The sequence below is a fragment of the Pholcus phalangioides genome, unplaced genomic scaffold, assembly GCF_987345545.1.
Source record: "Pholcus phalangioides strain wild (caught in Gottingen) unplaced genomic scaffold, Ppha-v1.0 ptg000003l_1, whole genome shotgun sequence".
NCBI classification, from domain to species: domain Eukaryota; kingdom Metazoa; phylum Arthropoda; class Arachnida; order Araneae; family Pholcidae; genus Pholcus; species Pholcus phalangioides.
Window position 1 is genome coordinate 55,452,209 of NW_028301596.1, and position 27,550 is coordinate 55,479,758.

The 27,550-nt window shown below is 33.8% G+C and overlaps 1 protein-coding gene across 2 annotated transcripts in view; it reads left to right on the forward strand.

The window, feature by feature from the left end:
• Positions 1 to 27,550, forward strand: part of LOC149088913 (protein ELYS-like) — a 151,517-nt gene that overhangs the window by 79,416 nt on the left and 44,551 nt on the right. Inside the window, exons 25-32 of one of the 2 annotated variants that reach the window (XM_089250740.1) lie at positions 3,886 to 3,957; positions 7,328 to 7,462; positions 7,633 to 7,853; positions 11,789 to 11,836; positions 18,080 to 18,146; positions 18,267 to 18,379; positions 20,085 to 20,453; positions 23,126 to 23,205. In XM_089250740.1, coding sequence (XP_089106866.1) covers positions 3,886 to 3,957; positions 7,328 to 7,462; positions 7,633 to 7,853; positions 11,789 to 11,836; positions 18,080 to 18,146; positions 18,267 to 18,379; positions 20,085 to 20,453; positions 23,126 to 23,205 — 1,105 coding nt within the window. Of the gene's footprint in view, positions 1 to 3,885; positions 3,958 to 7,327; positions 7,463 to 7,632; positions 7,854 to 11,785; positions 11,837 to 18,079; positions 18,147 to 18,266; positions 18,380 to 20,084; positions 20,454 to 23,125; positions 23,206 to 27,550 lie in introns of both variants that reach the window. The other variant, XM_089250731.1, reaches the window with a different exon arrangement.

Here is a 27,550-nt window from a genome sequence, read left to right on the forward strand (position 1 = left end):
TAAAGGGTGGGAATATTGATAAAAATAGTTTTATAAAATAGTGCGTTTTCAAGGCTCGGTAGAACAGAGTGGTAAAATAAATAGTAAATTAGTAACTAAAAGCAGTAAATTATTAAATAAAAACATTATAAAACAATTACTTACAAATGTTAACAGCATCTATTTCTGAAGCACTTCCCTGGGTGCTTCATTCGTGGAAGTTTATGTTCCTAAATGCACTAGATATAATAAGAGCGGTTTAGCACCTTCTAGTCGGTCGCAATGAACCAATACATCACTTGTAGAGAAAAGTACTCTGCAAGTTTTGCTTTTGGCAAGATTAAATGGTGTTTTTTCTCTGTCCGACGCAATTGATGTATTTATTGAAACGAATCTGACATCAGCTGTTAGTTGTAGGATGCACATAGGGCTCTCACTACAAAGGTTGTTGCTTCGAACTCCACTCCAAGCTATATTTTTTTTTTTTTTTTCTCTTTACATCTTTGTCTTTTGATGCCTTTGGCCAGGATTACACTTTGGCCATGAAAGTTTAATAAAAGATAGAAAATAAAAAATAAATAATAAAATAAAAAAATAGAAAGAAAAAATAAGTCTATCGGTTACATTAGCTTAAATGTAACAATATGCTTATTGGTTGAATTTTTCAAGTTTTGTAAAAGAACCTTTCTAAAACTTTTAGTGTAATCCTAGCCTTTGATTTGTTTTATTTATCATTTTTTTACATAGAAAAGTACTATCGAAACTGACAGAAAGGATTCTTTTTAGAGTAATTTAATGTAAAAAATTATTTTCTTTGAGAAACAAATTTCCTTAACTTTTTTTCTCAAGTGATTGGTGCTGACTGTGTTGTATAAGTTTAAATTAATAGGAAACTAGAATTCACTGCAAATAATCTGTGGCTGCATAAAGTTTGGAGATATAAATTTCGCCACTCTGGTAAAAACTTGTTTATCATATAATTTGCATATGTTATATGGCCCATGGATTGTAAATATGTTTTAAATTTTTTTTTAACTCTTTCTGTATGTATGAAAATGAATAAATTTGATTTCAATATTATTCACCAGCAATGAAATTTTGGGGTTTTCTTGCCATGTCTTTATGCGGAAAATATTAATTTTTCCACTGGAATTTCAATTTTCTATTTAGGCTATAAATCATTGGTAATTACTCCTTACAAACTTTTTTGAATACAATACAAACACAAAGGCCAGAACAGGTCATTTGCCCAGCAAAGTGGATGAAAAATAAATGTACAATATTTCTCTTTCAATCTCTCGTCAAAGAAAAAGTGCAGAAGAAAACAGAGTGTAGTATTTAATCTGCATCAAGAAATTTTAATTTTTCTAACATGAAGATTTATTAAAGTGAAGAATTTATTTGTTATTAATTTAAAAAATTGTTTCATTCATATGCATTTTTTTTCATTTATATGCAAGATTTTTCAGCTTGTTGGATTGGGTAGAATTGTGATTGTGAGATAAGTCACAGCTTGGCATGGTCAACAGGAAATTTTCTGATTTTACAGGTGTATGAGGTGTATCTACATCATACTCTTCTGATAGATTGTCTCTGCTACTGTCATCTGCAATCGTATCTAATCATACCTCAGATTTATAGGATTTTTTTCTCGACTGACAGATAATGTTGCAGCATGAGGGAAAAAAGGGGGAAATATTACATATTGTCCCCCTCATGTCAGGTACAACTTAGATTGCAAAATAAGGTATTCAACCAGCTGATAAAAAAAAGAAAATTTGCACATTCATTCGTGTTTGTGGTATAAAAGGGAAGATGTGACATATAAGCAACAGGAGGAGTTGTGTGTGGGGGCAAGATGGCATCAGTCACCTTATTTTTTGTGTAGTTCTCTGTGCATATTTTGTCATGCTTTGTCTTGTGTGTGGAATAAATGAGTAAAATCATTTTGTTTCTTCTCTGTGGAAGTTCATTCACCCCTAGATAAAATCCCATATACCCTTACATTGGGACAATTTACAAAAGTTGCCTGTCCATGTATGCAACAGACAGTGCCACACCAGTAACTGAAGACCTCCAAAAAAAATCAGATAGGACCCAAGTTTTAATGTGAATATGTTTTTTGTGCTTTGAATCGCATGGTATGTACTTTTCATTATCATCCGTTTTATTTTTGGAATATCTAACAAACAATAACAATGTCCTCTATTTTCGTTATGAATTGCCCAAGATATAGTGTAAAACCATTTGTTAATAATCCGGACAGTGGGCTCAGAGCCTGTCCAGATGGCAAGAGGTGTTGAAATCTGGAGTGATATTGAATGTACCTTTGTAATGGTCATCTGACGATACCATTGCTTTATTTTTTAGATATAGTGAAAAACAAAGTTACCAATCAGGGCAGCCGTCCTGGTGCCCAGACAGGAAGAGATGTTAAAATTACAGTGATATCATTGAATTCATAGGTGGAGATAGACTTGAGCATCTGGGAAGGCACAATGATGATGGTGATATCAAATTACAATTCATATATACGCACATACATTAGATCAGTCGGCTCCCCACTTTGAAGCTGGGGGGGGGGGGGGCAATCCTCCCCATATCTTCACCCATAATTGAATTCATCTTTGCAATGTGCATCTGACAATACCATTGCTTTTGACTTGCTTCACATACTTTTACAGATATAACGGAAAACAATTTGCTACGAATCAGGGCTGCCCAGATTGGGGGAAAAGATTGAAACTGGAGTGATGTTATTGAATTTACCTTTCAATGTGCATCTGGTGTTACCATTGCTTTTGACTTTTGTTTTTTACTTTCTGAGATATGAGCGTCTAAACAACTTTGTCACAACTTTTTTTTTTGCCATTGCTCCCAGCATAGGTGCTAAAACCTAGGGGCTGAGGTCATTTGAACGCCCCCTAATAAATTTTGTCAGGGAGCTGAGTCCCCTGTAATTTCCAAAAAAATACAATGCAGTGCACCTTCCCTCTCCTGCTATGCTTCCCTTCCTTCCTCCCTTTTTAGCTTCCTAGCTTGAGTCTCGTATATATGGGCTGACCAGCAACTTTCCCCCCCCCCCCCCAATGTTTTCTTCGTGTCAGCGCCTCTGATTCACAAAATCACATCTTTTCACAAAACAATCTCAGATAGTTGAATGCACAGATATAGGTGACAAAATACATTCATCAGTTATTTGAAATCTGTCTGAAACAATGTTTTCTTTGAAGGGAGTGCAATCATTAGGGGGGGAAGGGCAGACATCAAAACTGATTAAAAAGTTGAGTCATGAGTACTAGATATTTCAATTTAAGCACACAGGTTTAGAAACACTGCTGTAAATGTTTACATTATAGTGAAGAAAATTGATATGTTCCATGTAGAGACCATAGATAAAAAGCAGGTGTTTTTAAATGCTTTGCTGTCAGAACATGAAAAAAAAAAAAATTGTCTTCCTATTTTATAGTTTAGTGCAGGAGTTCTAAAACTTTTTCTATTTGTGGCACCCCCTTTCCTTAGTCAGCTCTTATCCGTGGCTCCCCAGAGCAGTTTAACAAAGTATCTTCTCGAAAACTTTTGTCATGACTATCACCCTGTGTTGCCCCTGACAAAGGTTAGTGGCGCCATGGTGCATAGTTTAGTGAATTATATGTAGTTGTTGTGATATTAATAAATTGATTATATCACGAAAATATACTGTGGTGTATTCTGTGTTTTCAAGTTACTTTTATTTATTTTTTCTTGTAATGACCGATAGAGATAAAAATTTATAAATTTTAGGTTTTTCCATTTTATGAAGTTTTTCTTTGCAATTTAAGTATTTTTCAGTTTTATAAATTCATATTTTTTCTTGTGTGAAATAATTTTTTTTAATCATACCTTGCTTGCTCATGCTTTTCTCAGCTGGAAACCACCTTTGTCAACCATGCCATTCTTACGCTCTCCATTCACACCACAGACAAAGAAACGAAAAAGGTACTTTCATTTTGTTTATGTGCAAAATAAATCATTATATGGCCCCAAAGCAGAACATCCTTCAGTTAGTGAACTTGTGTAATTCATGCGCACTTTCACATTATTCCAGTAAGATTCTATTTTCAGTTTCACGTATCTTACAAATTCACCACCCTGCTATAACCTCTTGCAAGAAAGGGATACACACAACACACAATAAAATATAAACAGTAAATTTTTAATTTATGGAAAAAATTCCAATTAATATAATTTCTAAAAATTATTTTGTTGAGCTTAGATTTACATAGATATGCCAAATAAATAAGCATTATTTGACAGAACCAAATATTCAGCAAAAAGGCGGAATATCGAACAGCAGCCAAATATTTTCCCCATCTCTAACATTTCATATGAATATGCAACATAAATATTTTGGCCATTCGAAATATAGATGAAGTTATATTTATGAAATTGGCTTTGCATTATCATCAGAAAAATATATGTAAATGCAGCATCTTTAAATTGAACAAAAAAAAAAAAATTTTTACAATAGGAGATTTGTTAGAACTGTTCATAATTTGTGTTCTGACCTTCTTGTCTGACTATTGTAAAAGCGCAATTTCAAAATCCTAAGTACTGATGTTCATATGGTAAAATTAATTCAACTTGAATTATGAAAATTTTAAAAATCTTTTGAATCAAAAATTATTTCTCAATAGTAATATAGCCTGTCTCTCACACACACACACACACAAACAAATATAGGTTTTTTTTCATAAATAACAAATCAAACATTTCAATCTCAAATTTTTTTACACACAAAACACATGCAGGTAAAGACATTATACAATGGTTGAACAAAATCTTGCTCGAGAATTGAATTTTAAAAAATTCAAAAATGAAAAACAGCCTGCCCCGAGTGTATAGACATCAACGTATTTAAATATTTACAGTTTAAAAGTTGCAACATTTCCATGAATTGTTTGAGACCCAATCGGACATGAGATTCTAACAAGACCCAACTTTGCTCAATTTACTGCTTTAATTCAATATTATTATAAAACTGACTACCATGAGCATAAACATCACATGATAGTAGAGTCCTAAGATTACCCATTCGATTTATGTCTGCAGGGCATTCTATTACACATACCTAATTATCAGTAAACCATACACTGATGGACGTAGATGTGTGAATAGGGGTATTGTGCTATTGTAACAACCATACCTTTCTCCCCTGCATCATGTTTGCAACTGGAAGTAGAAAAGTTCTAAAAATGTCCTGATACTTAAATTTAGCCAATTTCACAAAAAAAAAAATATCAGTCGTCCCATTGAATGTGAATGCTCCCCACACTATGACAGATCTGTCTCCTTGCTGCCTGCTGTAGAAAGTGTGAAGCTCTCAGTAAAGGTCATGCCAGTAATAAGAAGTCATCGGGTCCATCAAGATTGAACTTTTCATTGCTGAAGGTGACAGTGAGCCCATTTATCTATCAAATTCATGTACTTTCCAGCCTAAGTCAACTGATCATCTTTGTGGTGTGGCTTGAGAAGAGGCCTGTCACATGATTTTAAATACAAGCCAATTTGCTGGACTGCAAACAGTGTCCTTCTATTAGGAATTAATACGCTTCATAAAATTGGGCTCACCAATTTTAAAAAAAGATGCTAAATTTGTGCAAAACATATGTTCATCTGAGAGCTGTGGTTACTTTCGATTTCCCAGTTAATGCAATTTCAATACCTCAGAAGCAGAATGTTTTGCATTATTTTGCAACGTGCCCTTAGCTGACTGGAAATTTTCTGCAGTTAAAATTCCTGTAATAGTGTTTTCTACACTTTTCTTAATTTTTTATTTTCCAAGATTGTTCAACAATGTACGTCACAGATTTCGGCACATTCTGCTTTGGGGCCTATCACTTTTAGTTATTCTGTATATACAGTAGAACCTCGTTTATCTGAACATCAATTTTCAGAACAACTTGGTCAATCGAACACCTTTTCAACCTAACTCATTTTCAGTTTTCTATAGTCAAAAATGCTCAACAGTTGATATTTTCTTGAAACTTGAATTCTCTTTTCTCTCAACTTGATAGCTTTGCTTTATTGTATAATAATTCACTTCCAAACAATTGTACATGCCATACCTGTGAGCTATTAATATGTAAGTAGAGAGCAGATTCGGGTACAGTGTATGTGGTTATAAACGATTGATAAGCAAACAAACATGTGAATGGGAGCAGATTTAGCTGCCATCTGTTGTTTTTTTTCGTCTGACGAGTTAATCTTAAATTCAATTTATTCCTTTGCATCATTGAATTAGTTCCAAAATTGATTTTCCGAACTTTGCACTTTTCTGAACACCCTTCGGTCCTTATGTGTTCGGATAATTGAGGTTCTACTGTACATAAAATTGATTTTCTTCATGTCTCTGTGTATGTTTCTCTATACAAATCTATGAATTTGAACCAATTTCCACCAAATTTTGCTTACAGACTTGAATAATAGGCTACTTTGATAGTTTGTTGAAGCTGTACAAATGCCTGAAATGGGCAAAAAACTACCAGGCAATAGTTTGTGGAACTCAAAAATGACTTGGAATGTTTACTTTGGTTACCATGATTTTCATTTTTTCTTCACTGAACAAAATTTCATTGCTTTGGAAACATTCGTGTAAATTTTCAAGCCATTCTGACCAGTCATTCTTATTTTACAGTGTTTTGGAATTAGGACTTTTAAGTACAATCACCTTGTATATAGCTGATTATTTTTCATAAATCACTTGCAGTGTGCAATATTAATAATCAAAGTACAAAAGAACCTTAATTAACTGGGTATAATGGTCAAGGGAAAAAAGCTCCATTCAAACAATATATAATGTTAAGCCTGGTGGTGATATGCATTACGAGATGCTTCTCATTTAAAGAAAATTAAAATGTCTGAGATAATGAACTATACCCTACTCTGGCCTTTGTATTTTGGTGGCATGTAGTGTCTTTATTGGATGGATTATAAGATCTGCTTCTCGTGGATGATGATGAAATTTGTCTGCTTTTTTGTTTAAAATATTATGAGATGATACAACACAGCAAAAAATGTATAATACAATCCTCATCCATGAACTTACTAAAGATGCATCAGAATGTAGGCTAGAGTTAAAAAATTCAAGAATGAGAAATTTTGGCTGCAGTATATTTCTTTAAGTAACTAAGATACTTCAAGTGAAAAAAAATGTATGCAGGCCATTTTTTAATGTGATTCTTTTTAAAGAAAAAACCCACTTATACCATCTTATAGGTGATGAGGAATCAAATATCTTAAATGCTGATCGTTATTCATGAAAAGTTAATAATTGTTTTGTGCATTTCCATGTTTTATTTTTAAATAGGCCACTTGGATCTTTAACGTCAGATTTTAGAGACCCGGTTGCAGACACCTCCACAAGGGGTGAGTTTTTCACACCTGTGAAACGAGCAAGAGTCTTTGACATATCTTCATTTAAACTAAATGACAGCAAACCAAAGTAAGTTTAAAAGTTTAACTTAAATTTTGTATTTGTATTCATGGAATTTTAAAACATGAATGATATTACAGTAATTTGTTTTAAGTCCAAAATATTTTCAGACAGAATACATATGTTCATAATCCTTCCCCCACCCCCCATGAAATTTTGTAATGTTATTTTTATTATAGGGGATTTAAAGAACGGGTTGGTAGCGATATTCTTTCAATTCTTCAAACACCGCCAGTAAGTCGGAAACCTTCAAGGACAGCTACTCCTAAGTCAATAGATTGTGGTTCTGCTCCCTTGTCTATCCTAAAAACTAAAGCCACGATTCCGAGACCAGTTAGTTCAGATGATCAGGATAGATTGTTCTGCAAAACTCCATCTGTTTGTTCTGAGGAATCAAAAGGTACAAAATTGAGTATAAAATATGTAAAAATGGAGTTCTTAGAATGTTGTAATTTGCTCCATCGCTTACTTTTTGCACAATACTTTCATTATGTGCTAATGTTTATTCAGTTTGTCGTGGCTACACAATATTTTTTATTCCCCCTCCCCCACCTCCATCTTATATGCCTCAAAAATAAAATAATTCTATTGCTCTCGTGCATGAGTCATCAAAGCAATTAAAAAATATTTCATTGTTTGGAAATATGATTTAAGCAGAAAAGTTGGATGTAATATTGTGTGTTAACTAATGATAGTTAAATGCAGAAATATCCTTACCTACAAATAAAGTAACACTGTCTGCGAAAAGTTTTCCTGGGCAAAATATGACAAAATAAGCCATAAGGTTTTTGTACCCATTGTTCTTTGCTCTAGTTAATGAAATTGATTGCTGCTTATACTTTTTATGTTACATGCTAATAGCAGGGCTGGGCAAATCCCAGGTCACCATGAGGACTAAAAAATTTGTATTGGCACTAAAAATTTTCTTTGTGTAGTTACTAAATTGTAGGCTGAGAATAGCACAAAATGTTTGGAATTTATGTCAGCATATCTGCAACATCAAAGGGTCACCATGCACTGAAAAGTCAAAAGAAGCATTATTTTTGGGCCTTTCTCTTCAGGTAAAAAATTTTTTGGCACCTGAAAAATTGTTCTGGTGCCTAGATTTTTGCGACTTGTTAAGCCCTGCTAATAGAACTATTTCATTTTTTTCTTTTAATTATTTAATAATAGTTTAATATTGTATTCACAATTTTTAATTTAACCCTGTATATTGTCTCATATATAATCAAATATACAAGGTGTCCCATCATGACCACCCAAACTCTGCACAGCCAGATTCCTTGCTTGGAATACATAAAAAATTCTCAAAAAAGTATGACGTCATATCCAGTGCAAGAAAAAAAAACTTTATTGGAAACATGAATAGTTAAAGGAAGATGTTAAAAATATCCATCTTGCATATCAAGGCATGCATGCGTGTGGCGTGACATTGAAAGTTTTTTTCTTGTACCGGATATGACATACTTTTCTTTTGCATTTTTCTTGAAAACTATGGGTTGTACAGGTACAGTTCTGTGAGCATTTTGTATGTATTCCTAGCGAGGAATCTGGCTTTGCAGAGTATGGGCAGTGTTGATGGGATACCCTGTATATAGCAAATACATACCCATCATACCAATTTCTTTCATCAATTTTTTTTTTTTTTTTTTTTGGTAGTTTAGAAAGTACATCTTGTAGTATCATTTCAGTACAAAATACTGTTGTACAGAGATGCCACTGGACTTTAATTTACCTGGGTCCCGGGACCCAGGTTATTTCAAAAATCTGGGCCCTTTTTGAGTGAAAGTGGGACTTTCTGAAAAAAAAAAATTTATCTTGAAAAAAATTATGCCCCCCAATAATTCACTGGTATGAATTTTCTTCCAACATGCCACAGGTCTTTGATCACCTGCTTATATTTCTTCGTTGAGACTGAGCGGTGAGTTGTGTTCTGGGTAAGAGAAGGTATCTGTGAATCAAGTAATTCATATCTAAAAACATGTTGTATCCAAAGGTTCATTTACTTTTATTGTCTACTAGTAGGAAAAACTTGCAAAGAAGCTCATTAACACTGAGAATTTAACCTATGGAATTCCGCACATATAATAAATCTAAAACAAATATACAGTTGATCCCGCTTATAACGTTTCTCCCATTTAGTATGTTTTTCCACTTAGTACAACTAATTTTTTTTGTCCTAACAATAAGTAATTCTCATTGAGATTTCGTGTTTAAAGTGTTTTCCCATTTACAATATTTTTTGTGATGGTTTTTGAGAACCTTTATAAGCAGGATCCACTTTAATTAACAGTTGAAGGCACACATTTATATATTTACTAATAATCAATGTATAAATTCCCTTCTGATTGATTTAAAAATATCTTGGCATTTTCAATATCTTCTAATCAAATTTAAAGCAAATTGATATTCTCTCTCCTCTCTCATACACTTATCTTCTGATTCTCTATTCATACTTTGGTTTTCCTGGTAAAATGATTTTATTTTCCTTCCGTGATGTTTCACCATTCTGATCTGTCGCGTAAATATTTAATTGCCACATATTTTCACTTCACACCTGGATATGGGAGTTACATCAGATTTGTGTTAGAGAAACTTAGCAGTGTGCTTATGTGTGTGTGCCCAGCATTTGGTGTGTTTTGTGTTCACTAGGTGGTGCCACCTATCTAGCGCCGCAACTAGATACTTTCTCAAACGAGGCAAGTGCACATTTTGGCACACCCATGTAATGTAGAAAAGAAGCAGTTATAAAGGGTGAATTTGGTGCCCTCCCCTCCAGTCCAGAGCCCAGGACACTAGGCCCGCCTGTCCCTCCCAGTTGCTGCCCTGCATCTATCCTCCAAACTGGTAATGTGTGCATTTGAAGTTCAATGTATGCATATTTGTGTTGTAGGTCTGTGTGATCACCGTGGTAACAAGAAGTTTTTTTCAAAGGAATAGCCAACTCAAAATTTGACATCTTCAGAAATTCACATTTTTAGCCGATTACCATTGCGCAATTGCAAGTTACAAACACGAATTTTCACCCACCAAAAGCAAAATTTGGGGGAGGTTATAAAGGGCCTCTTCCTTTCCTCCCCCCCCCCCCCCCGGCGATCAAAAATTAAAAGTATTGGAATAAAAAAAATTTATTTTATACTATCTGTGAAGAATTAGATCATTGTGCCCCCTCCAAAAGCCGATTCTGCTTTCTGCTTACACACCCATGATTTTAGCGATGTGAAATGGTGACTACCGCATAGCAGCTAGATGACAAAATTGTGGATATTCAAGGTCGAGTTTTTACAGATTCGGTTTCTTTCCACGACATCGGGAAGGTTTTACAATTTGAACGGACGATCCAATCCTTTACGATTAAAAAAAAACAAACGCGCATTCGCAATATGATAGGAGCAAGACAAATTTATGCCGTATAGACGCGGTCTTTGAATGCCGGCTGATAGCCACGAAAGTACCGTAATTTCCCGTATATAACCGGAAGAGAGAAAATCTGCAGGGTAATAGAAAATTCGAAAATTGAAACTTCTGTACACAGCCCCCTGGGAAGCAACCAGATATCCTTCATCTTATTTTTCAAAAACCCGCCTGCATATCAATACAGTACAAAGTAGTAAAACCAGTTTTTCAAGGTCGCGCGATCATGATACGCGGTAAAAAAAAGATAGGGAAAAGTTGGGGAGAATTTCTCTCTACCTTTTTCTTCTTAGAACTAGGAAAGAATGTGTCACGGAGGGCGCGTGAACAAAATTTTTACGTGTCCTTTTCCGAAATTCCGGGTATTTGACGTGCTATAACACGTCAATGGCATCTCTGATTGTATGAGTACAATAATTTTTTATCTAGAAAGAGTGGATTCCTTGTCAATGACATTTTTTGAGAGTTGCTGAAATTTTTCATGTTCAGAGATTTATAATAGCATGCCAAATTGAGGTGGGGAAGGGGATGGGAAATGAAATTCAAGGTAAAAACAATTAAACTTTGCCAAGCAAGATTTGATGTGTTTATAGATAACATTAAAATCAATGCAAGCTGTATATTTTATCGTAAATTAACTGTTTTAGGTAATTAAAAATCTCCTCTAATTAAATTATTGTATTGATGTATAGATTCAGGTGAAAATATGATAACAACATCAGTTTACATCTTATCTTGTAGGAAAAAAAATTCAATACATTTTAGTAGGGGTTAAACCATAAAAGGTTAACATTATCTTTAAATATGAAGTATAAATAAAAAGTTATTTGTTTTGTATATTTTTAGTTACGTATTTATGTGTTTTTCTTTTCTTTGTTATTTTGTCACTATACTCAATATAAAATTCTTTGTTATCAGCAGATGAAGAAATGTCTGAGGATAATGAAGATACTGTCTTCAGAACACTAGGTCAGTTAATTCTGTATCTTGCTTTCAATTTTTTTTTTCTTTTTAGCTTCAAAATATTTAGAGTGTTAGAATTTAGAGCTAGACAACTTTGGCTTTATAGGCTAATTTACTATGCCTTCTACAAGTTTTGCTCTTTCAAGCTCTCAGGCTATGGTGTATAACATTTTTGCTTCATACAGGCTGCATCTGTTGAATGTAACAAAATATAGGCATCCTCAGTTATTACTGAAGATGCCAATATTTTGTAATAAAGTCATTTGTAAAATGACTTTTGAACATGATGTTAATTTGTTCTGATCTCTCTCTCAGTTTTGCTACCATAAAACCCCCTACCATAAAAAGCAACTTAGCATTATGCTAAAAGCATTCAACAGTTAAAAATCGAAGATGAATATTGTAAATCGAAAAAAATTGATGAAATGTCCAGAGGCTTGTTCCTCACAAGGTGTAATTTTTGGTAAGCAAATTTTTGAGTATCATTTATTTCTGCATCTCATATTTGTATCTTTGTTCATATTGTGTGGTGATATTCGTCTTTGTTGGTTTCATTGATATTTTATGTTACTATTTTCCCAAGTAGGCCTACTCATTGCAAATGTTGGGGGAACTAGTACATTAGTTTAGGCTTAAGGCCACTGCGCTATAAAAATGTTTGTGTCTTTTTTGGCTATTCTTCGGGTGTTTCCCCGATGACGAGCCCAGGGATAGCTTTTTATATAGTCAGCTCAACAATTCTGTCAATTTTTTTCAATTTGAAATATTGATCTTCAATTTTCAACTGTTGAATGCTTTTAGCATAACGCTAAGTTGCTTTTCTGAAATCTTCCATCTTTATTTTATACATATATACACACATGGGATGCATAGGAAAGTCACTTTATCCCTGAATAACTCAAAGACCGTTGATCCCATAAGCGTACTTCATATTGGGAAAAGTATCCAAATAATGTGTGTGTAGAAATTTAACTTTTTATTTGGTCACCCTTTCCTAATCCCAACACGCACACAAAATTCACATTTGAGTGCTGTATTCACCAAGATATTTGCAATCAAAAATTTCTAAAAATAAGGGGAAACAACAGCATATGAAACATAGAATGAGCTTGTCTATTAGTTTATGCAGTTATTTTAGATTTTTAGTACTAGAACGACTGGCGTTTCGGTCTACCTAGAGCAGTTTCCCAAACTTTTTGTTCCATCGCCCCCTTGTTCAAAAAAATACTCTCCTCATTGCCTCCAAATCAATCCAACCCATAGGATCCTATACCAAACCCAAAGCTTTTACTGCCCCCTTAGAAACTTCCATCACCCGCTTTAGGAAACACTGACCTAATGGAATAGATACTAGTTAAAATGACTAGATATTGATTTGCACTACATACTACCATTTTTGTTCTTTTTTTTTTTAATGTTTAAATGTGATATAAAATAACAGATCTTTTCAAATAAATTTAATAATCAAATTTTATTTCAAATTCCTCATTACCTATCCAATAAAAAATATGACATTCTGAACATTATAACTATATACTTGCATGAACTCTGAACTATTATACTTGCATTCGAACATCACACTTTTTGATTTTTCAATACCTTCGTTACATTAGAAATGCATTTACCTCACACACACATATTTCTTATCCATTAAAAATATATCACTTGTTTTGTTATTGCATAGAGAAATCTAACGTTGCTGTCATTTTTCCCCAAAAAAAAGTGCTACTGTATGTAGCACTTTTTTTTAGAAAATTTTTTATTTCTGAACAAATTCAGCTCTCTAAGGTTTTAAGCTAATTTCAAAAAGAATGAAATATAGTTTTACCTGTTTCACCCCTACAAATAGACCTAGCATTTATTGAGTCAAATGTTGTAGAGAACATACATTGACATACTTTGTTTCATGGGACGTTCAACAGTTTCAGGAATTTTTTCTTAGTTTGAGACTGTATATTTCAACATTTCAATGCAGTTAGAAATTTTTCTTACTTTGCAACAGGGTACGCTGATTTAAATCACTTGAGTTTTTTAAAAACATTGATTTAAATCACAAAATTTAAACTTTGTTTTTTCTTTACATGAATTTGATGATATTTAAGTAAATGTAACCTGGTATGGTTTGCATGTTACTAGATATGTGACAAAGTAGTTTGAGATTAAAAGAAGTATATAGAAGATCTTTGGGCTTTTTGGGGGGTAAATATAGACTTGAACTTGATCCCTAGATACAGTGCAGAAAGAAAGTTGCTCCATTTCTAGATTTTGTGCATGGGAAACATTGCAGAAAAATATAGGGAGTTAATTTAGCTAAACTGCACTATATGTAGTGCATTGCAATGTGGCACTAGGGTTCCCATGGTTAAAAAACAGAGGAATGATTTTTTTGCATAAAGCCTTGCCCGAATTGCTGATTCAAAATAATAATAGATGTTGTACCAACATAGATATTATTGGGCTTTCGACTTTACTTTTCATATTAAAATTTTGAGGGGTTTTTTTTTACCAAAACTCATTAAATCTGTGAAAGAATAAAAATGTGTAAACTATTAAGCAACATCATGCTAGTCGGAAACACAGCCATTTATTGTGCAAGAAACAATCTTGCCAATAGAATTTGTTTTATTTAGTTGGTGCTGAATGGCCCTTTGGTTGTACATCGAGTGAATTTAGATGTATGCTATTGAGTTGCCACCACTCATTCACTTTAATGGGGGACTCATGAATAAAAGTAGTTTTCTCTACATAAAAAATGTTAATCCATGAAGTTAATTTGGGCTCAATGATCTTTCATGTTACATAAACACAGATTTTTGGTGTTTAGGTTTTTTTTCTTATAGTTCATTTGTAGGTTATTCATTAATGCTTAATTAAATTTGAATGATAAGGAGAAAAAAGCAGTTAGGTGATATGAAAATATACATTCTTAATGATTAACAAGATTTGTTTTAATTATTAAGCAGTCAGTTAATTTTAATTAATAAAAATTGATTTGAATTTGAAAAATCTAATTTTCTTTATTTAAAAAATCATTTTTTCATGTTCTGCCTTGCAAAAAACTCATTGCGTAATGTTTCTATGGGTATCAAAGTGTTTCACATGAAATTTCTTTCTGATATTTTATTATTAACCCTACTATACTATTATTATACGATATTATATTATTCGATTCTATACTATATACTATTACTACGATACTATTATTCTGCTTCAATTTTTCCACCAAGTATTGGTGAAGTAAAACAATTTTATCAAGTACGCACATTTTTACCAGCTTTTAGATAAGATTTAGTGATTCACATTAATACATTTTTGACCAAACTAGTAGGTCTATTTCATAATTAGTCTATCAGTAACAATACATTCAATTAGCTAAAGTGAGTACATATATATTAAAGGAAATCTGATTTTTAGGTAAAACCAAAAAATATCTCGGCTGATTTATTTTTTTTCGAGTGATGCTAGTTAGACAGTAATTTTTTAGCAATTTTAGGAAAAGTTATAAAATTCATAAGTTCTAAGCAATCTGGTTCATTATGAAAATAGAACAAGAAGATCAAAAACGGTCAAAATGACCAGCTTGGTTCTAATATTGATGACCACATTACTTTGATGAAAATCAGCATTAACAGTTCACAGATAGGTAAATTTTACTATAGACCAGTGTTAGAAAAATAGTTTGGAAGTTTTCTGCTGAAGCAGTTCTTCCCAAAGTTTACAATATCATCTCTTGGAGAGGGATGCAACTGACTAGGGAAAGATGGAAGATATAGGTATAATAAGGGACCTTATGAGAGGGCTTAACGGGGGGGGGGGGGATAAGGGGATATCCTAACCCAGGACATGCTCTAATTGAAACAAATTGAGTGGTAACATTTAGTATTAGTTTTTGAGCATGTTGAAATATTGATTCATTCAAACATGTATTATTTTAAGTAACATGCCCAACCGGGCAAGTAAATTTTTGATTTATCCATCCCTGGTAGTCACTCCCTGGCCTCAATTTATCAAAGAAAGGATTTTTCTGTTAAGAACACTAGCTTTTTTAACATTGCTACTTGTACCATTTGACTTATTAATTTTTCATTTGCTTAGTTAGAGGGTTTAACAAGCAGTAGTACAACAGATACAGAAAATTGGCTCAATGAAGAAATATTGATGTTAACGGGGAAGGAAAATTCATCTCTCCCCTTCGTATCCCTGTGAGGGCAGAGTTGAATTTTCCTTCCTTGTAATACTGATATTTCTTCATTGAGCCAGTTTTTCCATATCTGTTATATTAACTGGGGAGAGTGACGCCTTTCTGCGTATAAGTAGAGTAGTCATTAAAACTTTTGTCTGGATAGAAAAATAATTTTGTATTCACTACTTCATAATCTTGGACAGTAAGTGATATTCATCATTCAAAATTATGGTGCACATTTTGTGTATAGGTGAAAAGCCAGTTTGCATTGCAAAGCAGTTGAATACATAGATCCATTCTAGGCTAGTAGCATTCAATTGTCTTCTGGGTTTTTAAGGCATGCAGAGGCATAAACAATATTAACAATGCTCAGCAAAGAGCAAAGAAGTGAAAATGTTTCATTTGTCAAAAACTATTACACTGGCATTGAACAGTAAAATGTTAACAAATCCCTTTAAAAAAAGATTGACAACACAGTAAAACCATCCAGTTCACCTTGACTTATTTACATCAGACTGTAATTTAAACTGTGCTTTTGAAGTGGTCTTGAAAGAGCAGCATTCTTAAAAAACTTACAAGTGTTGCATATTTGCATCCATATTTGTTATGGGCATCTTTTTCCTCAGCCACCTTGTTGGACATTTTGCCTGTTGTGGCTTTATATTTATAATTTGCTGTGCATTGTCGAAGAGAGTTGAATGTAGAAGACTGAAAAAAATAATGTTATCTATATTGTGAGGAGAGACAGAAAAGAATTGTCTGTGGTTGCTAGTACCTTGTTTTGGTCATGAATTGTTTTTGTAATCAAGTCATTTCTGTCATTTTGCTTTGGCTTGAATCATTCTTACGGGATACTGGAATAGTGCTATGGAAAAAAAAATTGGGTTTTTTTTATTATGCTATGACTATGTTATCTAGGAGCATGAATGAACGGCAGAACTTTGCCACTGGACTTATCCCGTTGCTGAGATCTCTTCCAGCCCAGCTTCGTGGCAGTCTGGAACACTTTATTTTGTGTCAAAAAAGATAAAAAACATACAAAATGTTTACAACATATTTCCCCCGGACAATTGGGTACTGTCGCGATTTGGAGAAAAGTTTTGGGGTTTTGTTAAGACAGGTGAATGTACACATTCATCCATCTAGGACATCATGTCTAACACATTCATTGTCTAGGGGAAGGATACCAGTCTGATTTAATGCTATCCTAAGTTATGCGCACAGAGCAGGCACATCTCCAACATGATACTTATATAACATGAAAATTCAAGCATTCACAATCTTTGCATCAAAATATGTAAGACAGATCACTGCACCAGCAAGAACAGGAAACAAACACAACTCTAGCAACATAAATACTTCAGGGGCCACAGATGCACTCAAAACACATATTCCAGCCTGTACCGATTCTTTAAAAATTCAGCAAAGGAATGTGTACAAGGTGCATGTTAAGTTAAGTAGTAATACTTCTTGTTATTGTATGTCAAAATGTTCTGCAACTTTGAAATGTTTCAGTTCTTATTGATTTGAGGCATTATTTTGGCTTTTCAGTGGAATAATCTCCATATAGATGAGCTCCTAGCTTTCGCTGCAATGAACCTAAAATGAAATTTAATAATACTGTGGGGTTGCTTTGCACCAGTTTTGGTCAAAACATTACCACCAAATTACTATTGATCATACAATGATGAATATTTGGTAAACTAAGATTTTATAGGTGTTCTTTTAAACAATATTTAATTTCTACAAAGAAACAAAAAGCATTTACCTTCTAAATCATTTTACGACAGCAGAATGAAACTTTTCCTTGACAAAAACTCCAGCTAAATTCAAGTAGTACAGATTTGTTTCACAAACCACATTCCAAAATAGCAGATGCATCAGTAACACATATACAAGAGTTGACCCCATGATGTCGCCGGATCAAAGCTGTTTGAAAATAGTCATTAAAAACTCACTACGTAACATTGAATCTTTTGTCAATATTGGGCAAATTAGCTCCAGATTACTGTATATTTATGGAGACCATTTAGGATGAAATATATAATACTTCTGTATAATTGCAGATTTGAATAGGCCTAGACAACTAAGATTTGATGTTCCATCATCTTCATCTCCACAAGATGCAAAATTGTGAGTTCATTGGTTTAATTTTTTGTTTTCATTGCAATAACAATTATTTGCAGTTCTTTTTATTTCATTTTTTTATTCCCTAATTGGAACAATTTTCAAAATGAATAAAATATTTTCCAGGCCTGGTCAGTTTCCAACTCTAGTCACTTCTCGTCTGCCACTGAGACATGAAGAAAAAGAAGATGACAAAGAAAGTGAACAATTTTTTCAAGTTGGTTGTCTTTCGAGACCTGGTAATTTCACTAATTTATTGTGAGCCTTCAGATGATTGGCTAATGGCATCTTACTATGTTCTGTGTATCTATGTTTAAGTCATGTGTGCACTTTATTTTCCTTCGTATAATCCATAGAATATACGTAAAAAATTGCTTAGTGTAGATTATATATCGTGGCATGTCATCTACAGCTTTCAGACCTGCCAACTCTCCCGATTTAGGCAGGAGACTCCGGATTTTTCATCCTTCCTCTCGCTCTCCGGATTTTGGTAGAAAATTAGATTTTATGCGAGCTTTCACGTTCTCGTGGCGTTAATAATTACTGTCGTCGTTAAGGAAAACACCCATAGAGGACAGCCGTTGTCATTTCCATCGAGCAGCCGTAAAAAAAAAGTCTCTGTGACCGCATATAAGCAACTGGCAAAGACTTCGTTTTCGTAGCATTTATCGGCAATCATTTATCAGGGGCGTGACCTTGGTTGCCGAAATTCCTGTATAATCGTTATTGTATGCCATAAACAGCCGTGCGGTAAACACGTTTTTTTTTGTCCACAGCTTTGTAATTTGAACTTTTTTAAATCGTTTCTTCCGATTAAACATCTTCAGAAAGAATATATAAAACTTTAAGCTATATACAGCTAAATATAAAGCTTTTAAGAATTCATATATCCAAGATTATCAATCACTGATAGCATCCATGAAAGGTAACACTTATACTTTATGAACAGTGCGTAGATGTGATTTCTCTATTCCGCATGGAAAGACTGACATGGAATTATATTCTTCTCGGGGGCAATGCAGAACTTGCCTTGGGGGGGGGGGGAGAATGTAACTTTTTCTAAATTTATTTAAAAAAAAAAAATTTCCCGAAATTTTTTTTCGATCGGGTCTGAGTGTTGGGGTCGTCCCCCCCCCCCCCCTTCCCCCGGGAGAATCTCTGGATTTCAAAAGTTGGCATGTCTGAGCTTTTATTTTCTAGATTGAAATAGAAATAAGTATTTGGAAAAGTAATATGCAAAAAGTAAATTTTTAATTATTTTCAGAGGTTGTGTGGATTTCAGTAGAAAAATCAACAAATTTTCTGCAAAACTATGACAAACACAGCAACCTTCAATTCCTGAAGATTTCATTATTGATGAATGAAATTTGCATATGAGGGCTTACACCACTTTAAATTATATGCAGGAAATTACATTAAATTTCATTTCTCGATTGACTCCCACTCTTTTTTTATTTAGCTACTTGTATACCATTACTTATTGTTCTGTATTCTGAAAAGTTCTGAAATTAAAATATGTAGTTTTCAAAGCAAAATGTGAAAGCAAAAAACTTGCTCTGCTGTCGTATAAACACTTTTATAGTTATGATGAATACAGTTGAGATTTAACATTAGTTATTGAAAGTTTAAATTTTTCACTTCACAAAATAAGTCCGATCAGATGAATAAATTAAAAAGAAAACCATTAAGCACACAAAGATGTGGTATGAATTTTTGTGAACCCTCATTATGTATATTAAATTCTGCCTTACTCCTAATTTTTCATGTTGTTGTAGTTTGAATTCAGCTGAAATTTAATGAGCTGTGAGAATCATGATCAAATGAAAACCTGTATTTATAACTTGAATAAGGTGGGAGTGGTCATTATCTATTTGATCTTTATTGTTCTGCCTATATTTCAAATAAGAAACAAGTGGTTTTTTTTTGTCTTGAAAAATATTTCAGGTTTGCATCTTGCTCTTGAAACTAGAGTGCAAAGACCGCTAACCGATGAAATGAGTAAAAGACCAAAACTGGACGATTTTGTTTTTCATGCACCTGACTCAAAATCAAGTTACCAAAGTTCGGAAGGCACTGAAGTCTCCAGTGCATCAAGTATGATTCCTGATCAAAGGACCAATAACAATGTTAAAATTGTAGGTGGTGAAGTTATTGGTGATGTAGAGGTTATTGAGATAAATACAGAAAGTAGTAACCTTGACAGTGAGAAAAGTGAAATCAGTGATATTGATGTTTCTGTTGCTGAAGAATGCCCAAAGGATGTATATTGTGATTCAGAGTCCAATGCTTCATCTAATAGTCACAAGATCAAAGGTAAATAAATACCATATCAAGTACGATATTTTGAGAATGTATATCAGTGCTTGACAAATAGAAAAAATATTTAGGTACCAGCCCCCAAATTTCTTAGTGACGATCAATCGACCATGATCTTTGCTCAAGGAAAACAGTCCTAAATAATGTTTTTGACTTGAGTTTGATTATTGACTTGAAAACGTCTTTCAACAAGAATTCTTAAAATCTTGAAATTTATGTTTGTTATTAATGTTAAATATTATTATTTATGACTCTCTGTAAGTAATTTGATTTTATGTTTTTTAATGGTTTTAACCTGTGAACACTTACACTAACATGATGAACACTAGCACTTGCGCCAGAACTCAGAGGCCTGTTTAATTTTTTTAAGCTGTATGTGGAGAATCATTAGTGTTTATAAAAACGTCAATCGAGAATGAAAATCTCCAAAGAATCATCATCTTGATTAGATCACATTTCAATTTCAGATGAAATGTTGTGATCATTAATTTGTTCATTGCTGGAAATTTCATCTCTCTTTATTAAATTGTGTATATTTCTCACAGTAACATCTTTAAACATTTTATTTCTTGTTCATGCGTTTAATTATGAGGCAATTTGACTTTCAAACTGAGCGCAACTTGAGTCTATCGCCATAGGCAATTTACTACTGATTGAGTTGTTGGGAAGTGTGTGTACCTAACAGTCTGAGTATGTATATGGTGGTGTGCATGAATTAGTGCTGGCATCTATATTTCAAATTGTGGGTGAAGTGTAATGAATGAACATATATAGCGTTGTAGGACTGTTGCACTCTGTGGTCAAGACTTTTTAACCATTGTCGCCAAGACTTCCCAAGTAACAATTACAATGTTCACTAGTATGAAACATTGATACTCACGCCAAGCCTATCTGACCCAGGGAACCATTTTTTTTACCCCAAGTAAGAGTTAAAATTTCCTGGGAAAAAGAAAAAACCTCATACGATTGAGGGTGACCTTTAACTCAGTTAACACATGAAATTATACATTTCATTTGAAAAGGGATAAATTAAAATATGAGTACTCGTATTTTGAAAAAGTTTAAGGTTTCAAAATGTTGAATCATGTAATTTTTCTTTTTATAGTTCTAAGACAGGAGACAGGATTTTTTTTTCTCTTAAACCTAAAATCCTTTTTTTTAATTCACAAATTGTGAGGAGTTAGAATGGAACTGTGTCTAATGTGTATAAGGAATTACCATACTTATAATGTATGGTGCATTCCATAGCAGGGTTTAAGCTGAATAAAAAATTCCTTTCGCAAAAAGGCAAAAGTGGGAGAAAAAGCTTTAACAAAATGTTACAATGCTAAGGGGCCATTCAAGTCAGCAGATTTTTAACCATTTCTGACCCTCCCCTCTTGTCAGCAAAACACTGACCCCCTCCACCCCTTGTGAGCAAAATTTAGTCAGCAGCTTAGAATATTTCATATCTTCAAAAAGGGTGGTTGATGACGTAAGCAACCTTCAAACCCCCCCCCCCCCTTGTCATCAAAAGTCAGCAAATCCGAAACCCCCTCCCCCCGATGCTGACGTAATACTTGAATGACCCCTAATGTAATGATTGATGGTTGGATGTCTACTCGTTGCGTACCTCCTGTGCGCATTTTTGCAAAAGTGGCTACTACTTTTTTCGCATTCTACGATTTTCTTTCGCATTTTGCGAAAAATGCAACCGTAGCTTAAACCCTGTTCCATAGATTTCCCTGTGAAAGTCTTTCAACATAGTCTGACTACGTATGAATGTAGTCAGTTCAAAGAAATGGACCACGAACTGAAGACCTGATCTTCTTTTTTACCTTACACATACCTTCACTATAGGAAAGAAATTGCAAAAGAAGCGCTACACATATATGAATCGTAGCACCTATTACAGCCCATTTAGAACATTATGAACAGAGTGCCAAAGTTGTTGCCAGTGGTTTTCTAGTAGTTTTCTAGATTGATAACTATAACATACGGGGGGGGGGAATTAGTCTGATTCAACCCTAGCTTCAGAATATGCAGAAAGAAAGAAAAAACTTTTGATAAAGAAAGTCTTCCTTAACATATGAAAATTGTTCAAGCAAATTTTAAAAATCTATTGATAAAAAATGAAAAGTAGAGTGGTTTTTCAGAAACTGGAGTATAAATAGAAAGTGACGGAAAAAAAATTATATATTTGATGTAAAAACTGCTGGACACAATTTAGGCCAATTTCATGAGAAACACCCCCTTACATACTGTATTAAAATACTGTATCATTGCTTGAACAGATCCATCAAAGTCCACTATAGCTATTCATTTGGTACCGTCATTTGCCAACCATGGTGCCAACATATGTGTAAAGTTTCCTGTTCCATTAGGATCTGCTGATAGCTAATTGTCACTTACACCTGACGCATGAATATTGTGCCTTTAATGTGAATTCTGTAGCCATTTTTACTATTATAATTTTTCTGATTTTTTTTCTCAAAACGATCCAGATAACGAGTCCGGATAATTTTAGAGTTTACTGTATTTTTGAATGACTATTGGGACAGGCCTGACATCAGTTTGGCCTTACCTTTACCATATTTTTCACTTTAATAGATTAAATCAATTATTTTATTGTTTAAGTTGGTTTATAGAGTACAACACTGCAATTCCATTTTTTTTTCTTTTTTCCTCAGATTCTGAAGCAGACAAGGATATGGATGAACTCAGTTACCCTAAGGCTCACTCAGATGCTGATCATGATGACCTCAGTCAGGTGCTTATATTTATAATTTAATTTGTAATTATATACGGCGGATCCCACCTATAACTTTCTTACTTAAAATGCTTTCCAGCTTAGTATGACTTATTTCCCTTGTCCTAACTCTAGCTGACACTCAAGGTTTTTTATTGAATGTTATATGCAGGATCATCTGTATTTTATTCAGTTTCAAAATAAGTACTGTATGTACATCAATCCTTCCCCTTCCCATTACTTTGAGGACTACTAAAAACAAAGAATTGGAAACCAGTGTTATAAACCAATGCCCAAAAATAGAGAAATTTTCAATGAGAAAATTACAGGGTAGAAAATCCGCTACAAACTGCAATAATTTCCAAAGTCTGCCACGGTTTTGACAATTTCCCCCTTGTTGCTACATTCTACTATAAAATTCGTCAATTCTGTGCCATCTTGTACCAAAAACAAAATTATCCTTCAAGAAACTGAAGTTACGTCACAATAGAAGCTGATGTCATTTGTCCTCCTCACAATTTTATTTCTTGGGGCTGCAAATGGAATTAGTTTGAGGCCTCCCGCCCCAGGATTGGGCTCCTAGGCTTCCTACAGCGAGTAAAATTGGGTCCGACTACGCTAATTGCTGCTCATCCACAGAAGAACAACAAAAAAAAACAAAAACCCTCCAATCGCTGTTTCCAGCTATTTTTTCCAAAAAAGTCTACTCCTTTGATTTATTTTCACAAAAAATTCTATCCGAGTGCATCTGTTTTCACTTTCTATTTTTAACTGACTTGTGATTGATTGCTCCATGTAATTTATTTTCCAGCACCTTTAACAGATTTTCAGTCTCTTGTTTTGCTTCCTAGTTTTCTATTATTCATTTTCTACTATTCTTTCTCTTGATATGTCATTTCCTTTTACACCATTCACGTTGTGGTTGGTTTGAAAGTTATTTGATGTGAGATTCTCTCCAGCAAAGCTTATTCAGGCAGACAAGCAGAAGTCAACAAAAATTCATAAAACTTTTGTTTGGGTTAGGAAGACACTCTGATAATGAAAATAATACGGTAACAAACTAGAAGCTAGCATCTCTCGCAGCTACAGTGACCATTTTTGTCACATCATATTCTGCATACCAAGGCTGATTTAATTGTATTGGGATCTACAGTTTATAGCCAATTCAAAAACACAGTTCCAGAGGACAGTGATCGCCTCTTCCAAGATCTGAATACTATGAGAAACATTGGTCTGTATCATAAAATACGAGATGATCCAACAAACCTATGAAATAAATCACCCTGGACCTGTCCTGTTTTTTTAACGGTCATCCCACTTGAACTACAATGCTTTGAGATAGAGCAGTTATACAGACAGCTAGGGGCCTCCACATCTGGGAATGTGGTTTGCCTAGGCTGTTATTTTCTATGGACACCTGGGTCACAATTTTTCACAGGAGTCCCTTTATTAAAAAATATATATAATAACCCCTGTGCAATCATATGAAGGAGCAGGGAAAGCTTGAGACAAAATTCTCACCTGTGCAAGACATCATTTTGGTGCCTCTGTAGCATATAAGCCACATGAGTAAAATTATCTGGGGGAAACTTGCAGATTTGTATATTCCATGAGTAATATGGGGAAAAATAACATAGGCAGTTTAGTCATTAAAGCTCTTATCCTGAGCTTTATATTTACTTATTTCGTAAACTTATACATATTTATTGTATGCTATCTGTGTTGTATTCCAGCTAGATGAAATGAATCAGAAATTACAGTGGTTTCTGCAAATTATTCTATCCAATGCAGTCATAGTTTTAAATTTGCAGAAAAAATTTTCATTTTCATTCTCATTTCTGATTTGGAAGATAAGTGGCAACACTTGAACACATAACAAGTGCAACACTTACATGAATTATCTTTTCGTTCCTTTGAAATCAACCACGACCATGGTCTAGACCAGTAATTCCCAACGTGAGCATTAATGCCCCCTTTGAGGCGATGGAATGTTCCAGGGTGGCGGTAGAAGCTACGGGTATTACATAGGATCCTATGGGTTAGATTGCACTGGGGGGGGGGGGGCAATGGGAGAAAAATGTTTCTGAAGAATAGGGCGATGGGACAAAAAAGGTTGGGAAGCTATGGTCTAGACCATTGTTTCCCAAAGTGGGCAATATCGCCCCCTGGTGGGCGATGGAATGGTCCAAGGGGGCGATAGAACCTACTGATTTAACATAGGATCCTATGGGCTTACGTAAGTTGTGGGGCTATGAGAGGAAAAAATTTCTGATGAAGGGGGCGATGGAACAAAAAGTTTGGGAGACTATGATTTAGACAAAGTAATTTTAGTTAATGCTCATCTGGAAACCATTATCCATTGAACACTAAACATGCCAGTGAATGGCATAAAAAGAAATGGCATATCAAGAGAATGAATAGTAGAAAATGAATAATAGAAAACTTGGAAGTAAAACGAGAAACTGAAAATCTGTTAAAGATGCTGGAAAATAAAATACATGGAGCAATCAGAAATCAGTTAAAAATAGGGAATGAAAACAGATGTACTTGGATTGAATTTTTTGTGAAAATATAATTATTCTATTAAATTTCTAATAGTTTAATCATTATTTTATAGTTTTTAATTCTGTAGTAATTTACTACAGTTTAAGTTAAAAATAATTTAAGTCTATAGTTTTTAATCACTCTATGAAATTTCTGAGAATTTCGAATAAATACTCTAAGAATGGCCCAAGAAAAGAAGTCATCTCAAAGTATGTTGAATCAAACTGAGATGGATTCTCAAACTCAAAAAGAAACACATCATTTTAAATATAAAATGGGCAAATTCTGGTAAAAGAAGCAACATCAAACGTTCAAAAATGCTTGAAACTGAGGAGAACAAAAGCACTACTTAGACTTGCATCAGCAGCAAAAACAAGAAAATTAATTAGTTTTCTAATGAGTATCAAGCTTTTCCTTTATTGATTTTTTTTAAATTAGTGGTTACCAAGTCTGCAAGCTAAATCTAAAAGCACTCATTTCAAAAGTTCAGATTTCTAAAAGTATTTTAGAAATCTGAAATACCATGTTAGCCTTTCATTTGTTGATATTGTAGAGAATGTAAAAATATAAATAGCAAGAAATCTCAATTTTTTTTATGATTTAAAAATTAAAAAAATAATTTCTTATAGAGGAAATCTCTATTTTTTACCTTGGAGCGGGAGGGGGAAGACATCCCCTTCTGAGCTGAGATAACACTGTTTTTTGAAGAAAAAGTGATCTTGTGTATGCTACCGCATATATATATATAGAAACTTTATTTTATTTACTGCCAAAATTTTAAAGTGCTACAAAACTGATAAATGCTGCTACAAAAAAAAAACATTTTTACTGCTGCGGAAATCAAATTTTCATTCCCCCCCCCCCTGAAATTATATATATTTCTAAGATACAAAAGTTACAATGAAAAAATAATCATAATCTTTCTTTTCCAAGTTTTGACCGATACTTCATGAGCCAACAATGTTTTTCTAGTAAATTGATGGTTACTGTCTGGGTCAAGAACTTGCGATACACAATCTTTATAGTCTGCTGGCCAGATATGAAAGATGGCTGCTGTTTGCAGGTTGTAAACTGGTATAGGCTTACTTATTAGGTTGTGCATGTTTGGCGCTTTTTTAGGAACCCTTGCATGGGCCAGATGAAACCTATTCATTTGTTACGTTCAGTTCATGGGTTGGAGGATGCGCTTCCTTGCTAAAATGGGTGTTGGTTGGTTGAGTTCTTTCCTCCTCAACCAACTTGTATGTGAGTGACTCTGAGTTTCAAAACATATTATTCAGTATTCACAAGATACTAACATGTTTTGCAGAGTAGCATCTGGCTACGCAGTATCAATATGGTGTATTGATATTGATTCCCTCTGTGTTTTACAAAGGAGGTTTTTCAACATTTGCTAATTTGGGAAAGCATTGCACTTCAATATAAAGTCAAACTTGGTTATAACAACCTCACTTGCTACCTCAGCTATAATGTGAATATCTGGCGGTCCGGACTGATTCCCATAAAGAATGTTAATGGTGTTAAATGCTAATAACATTGAAAAAGAGCAACCATCTCATATGTAATAAATTTTTTGTCACTTTTATGTCCCTTTCAATGGTGTTTTTCCAAGAAATTCTTAAGATTAGGGCTGATAACATTCAGGGAATGTCCATCTGTTGTTCTATTTATACCCAACATTGAAAAAAGATTTATTTATGTTTCATGTTCCAACTTGCTCGTTGACATGGCCTCTATACAAAACGGTTCAATATTTTGCCCTTCCTGACTTATCAATGAAGCTTTCTTTAATTCCCAATCTTTACTGAAATCAGGAATGAAG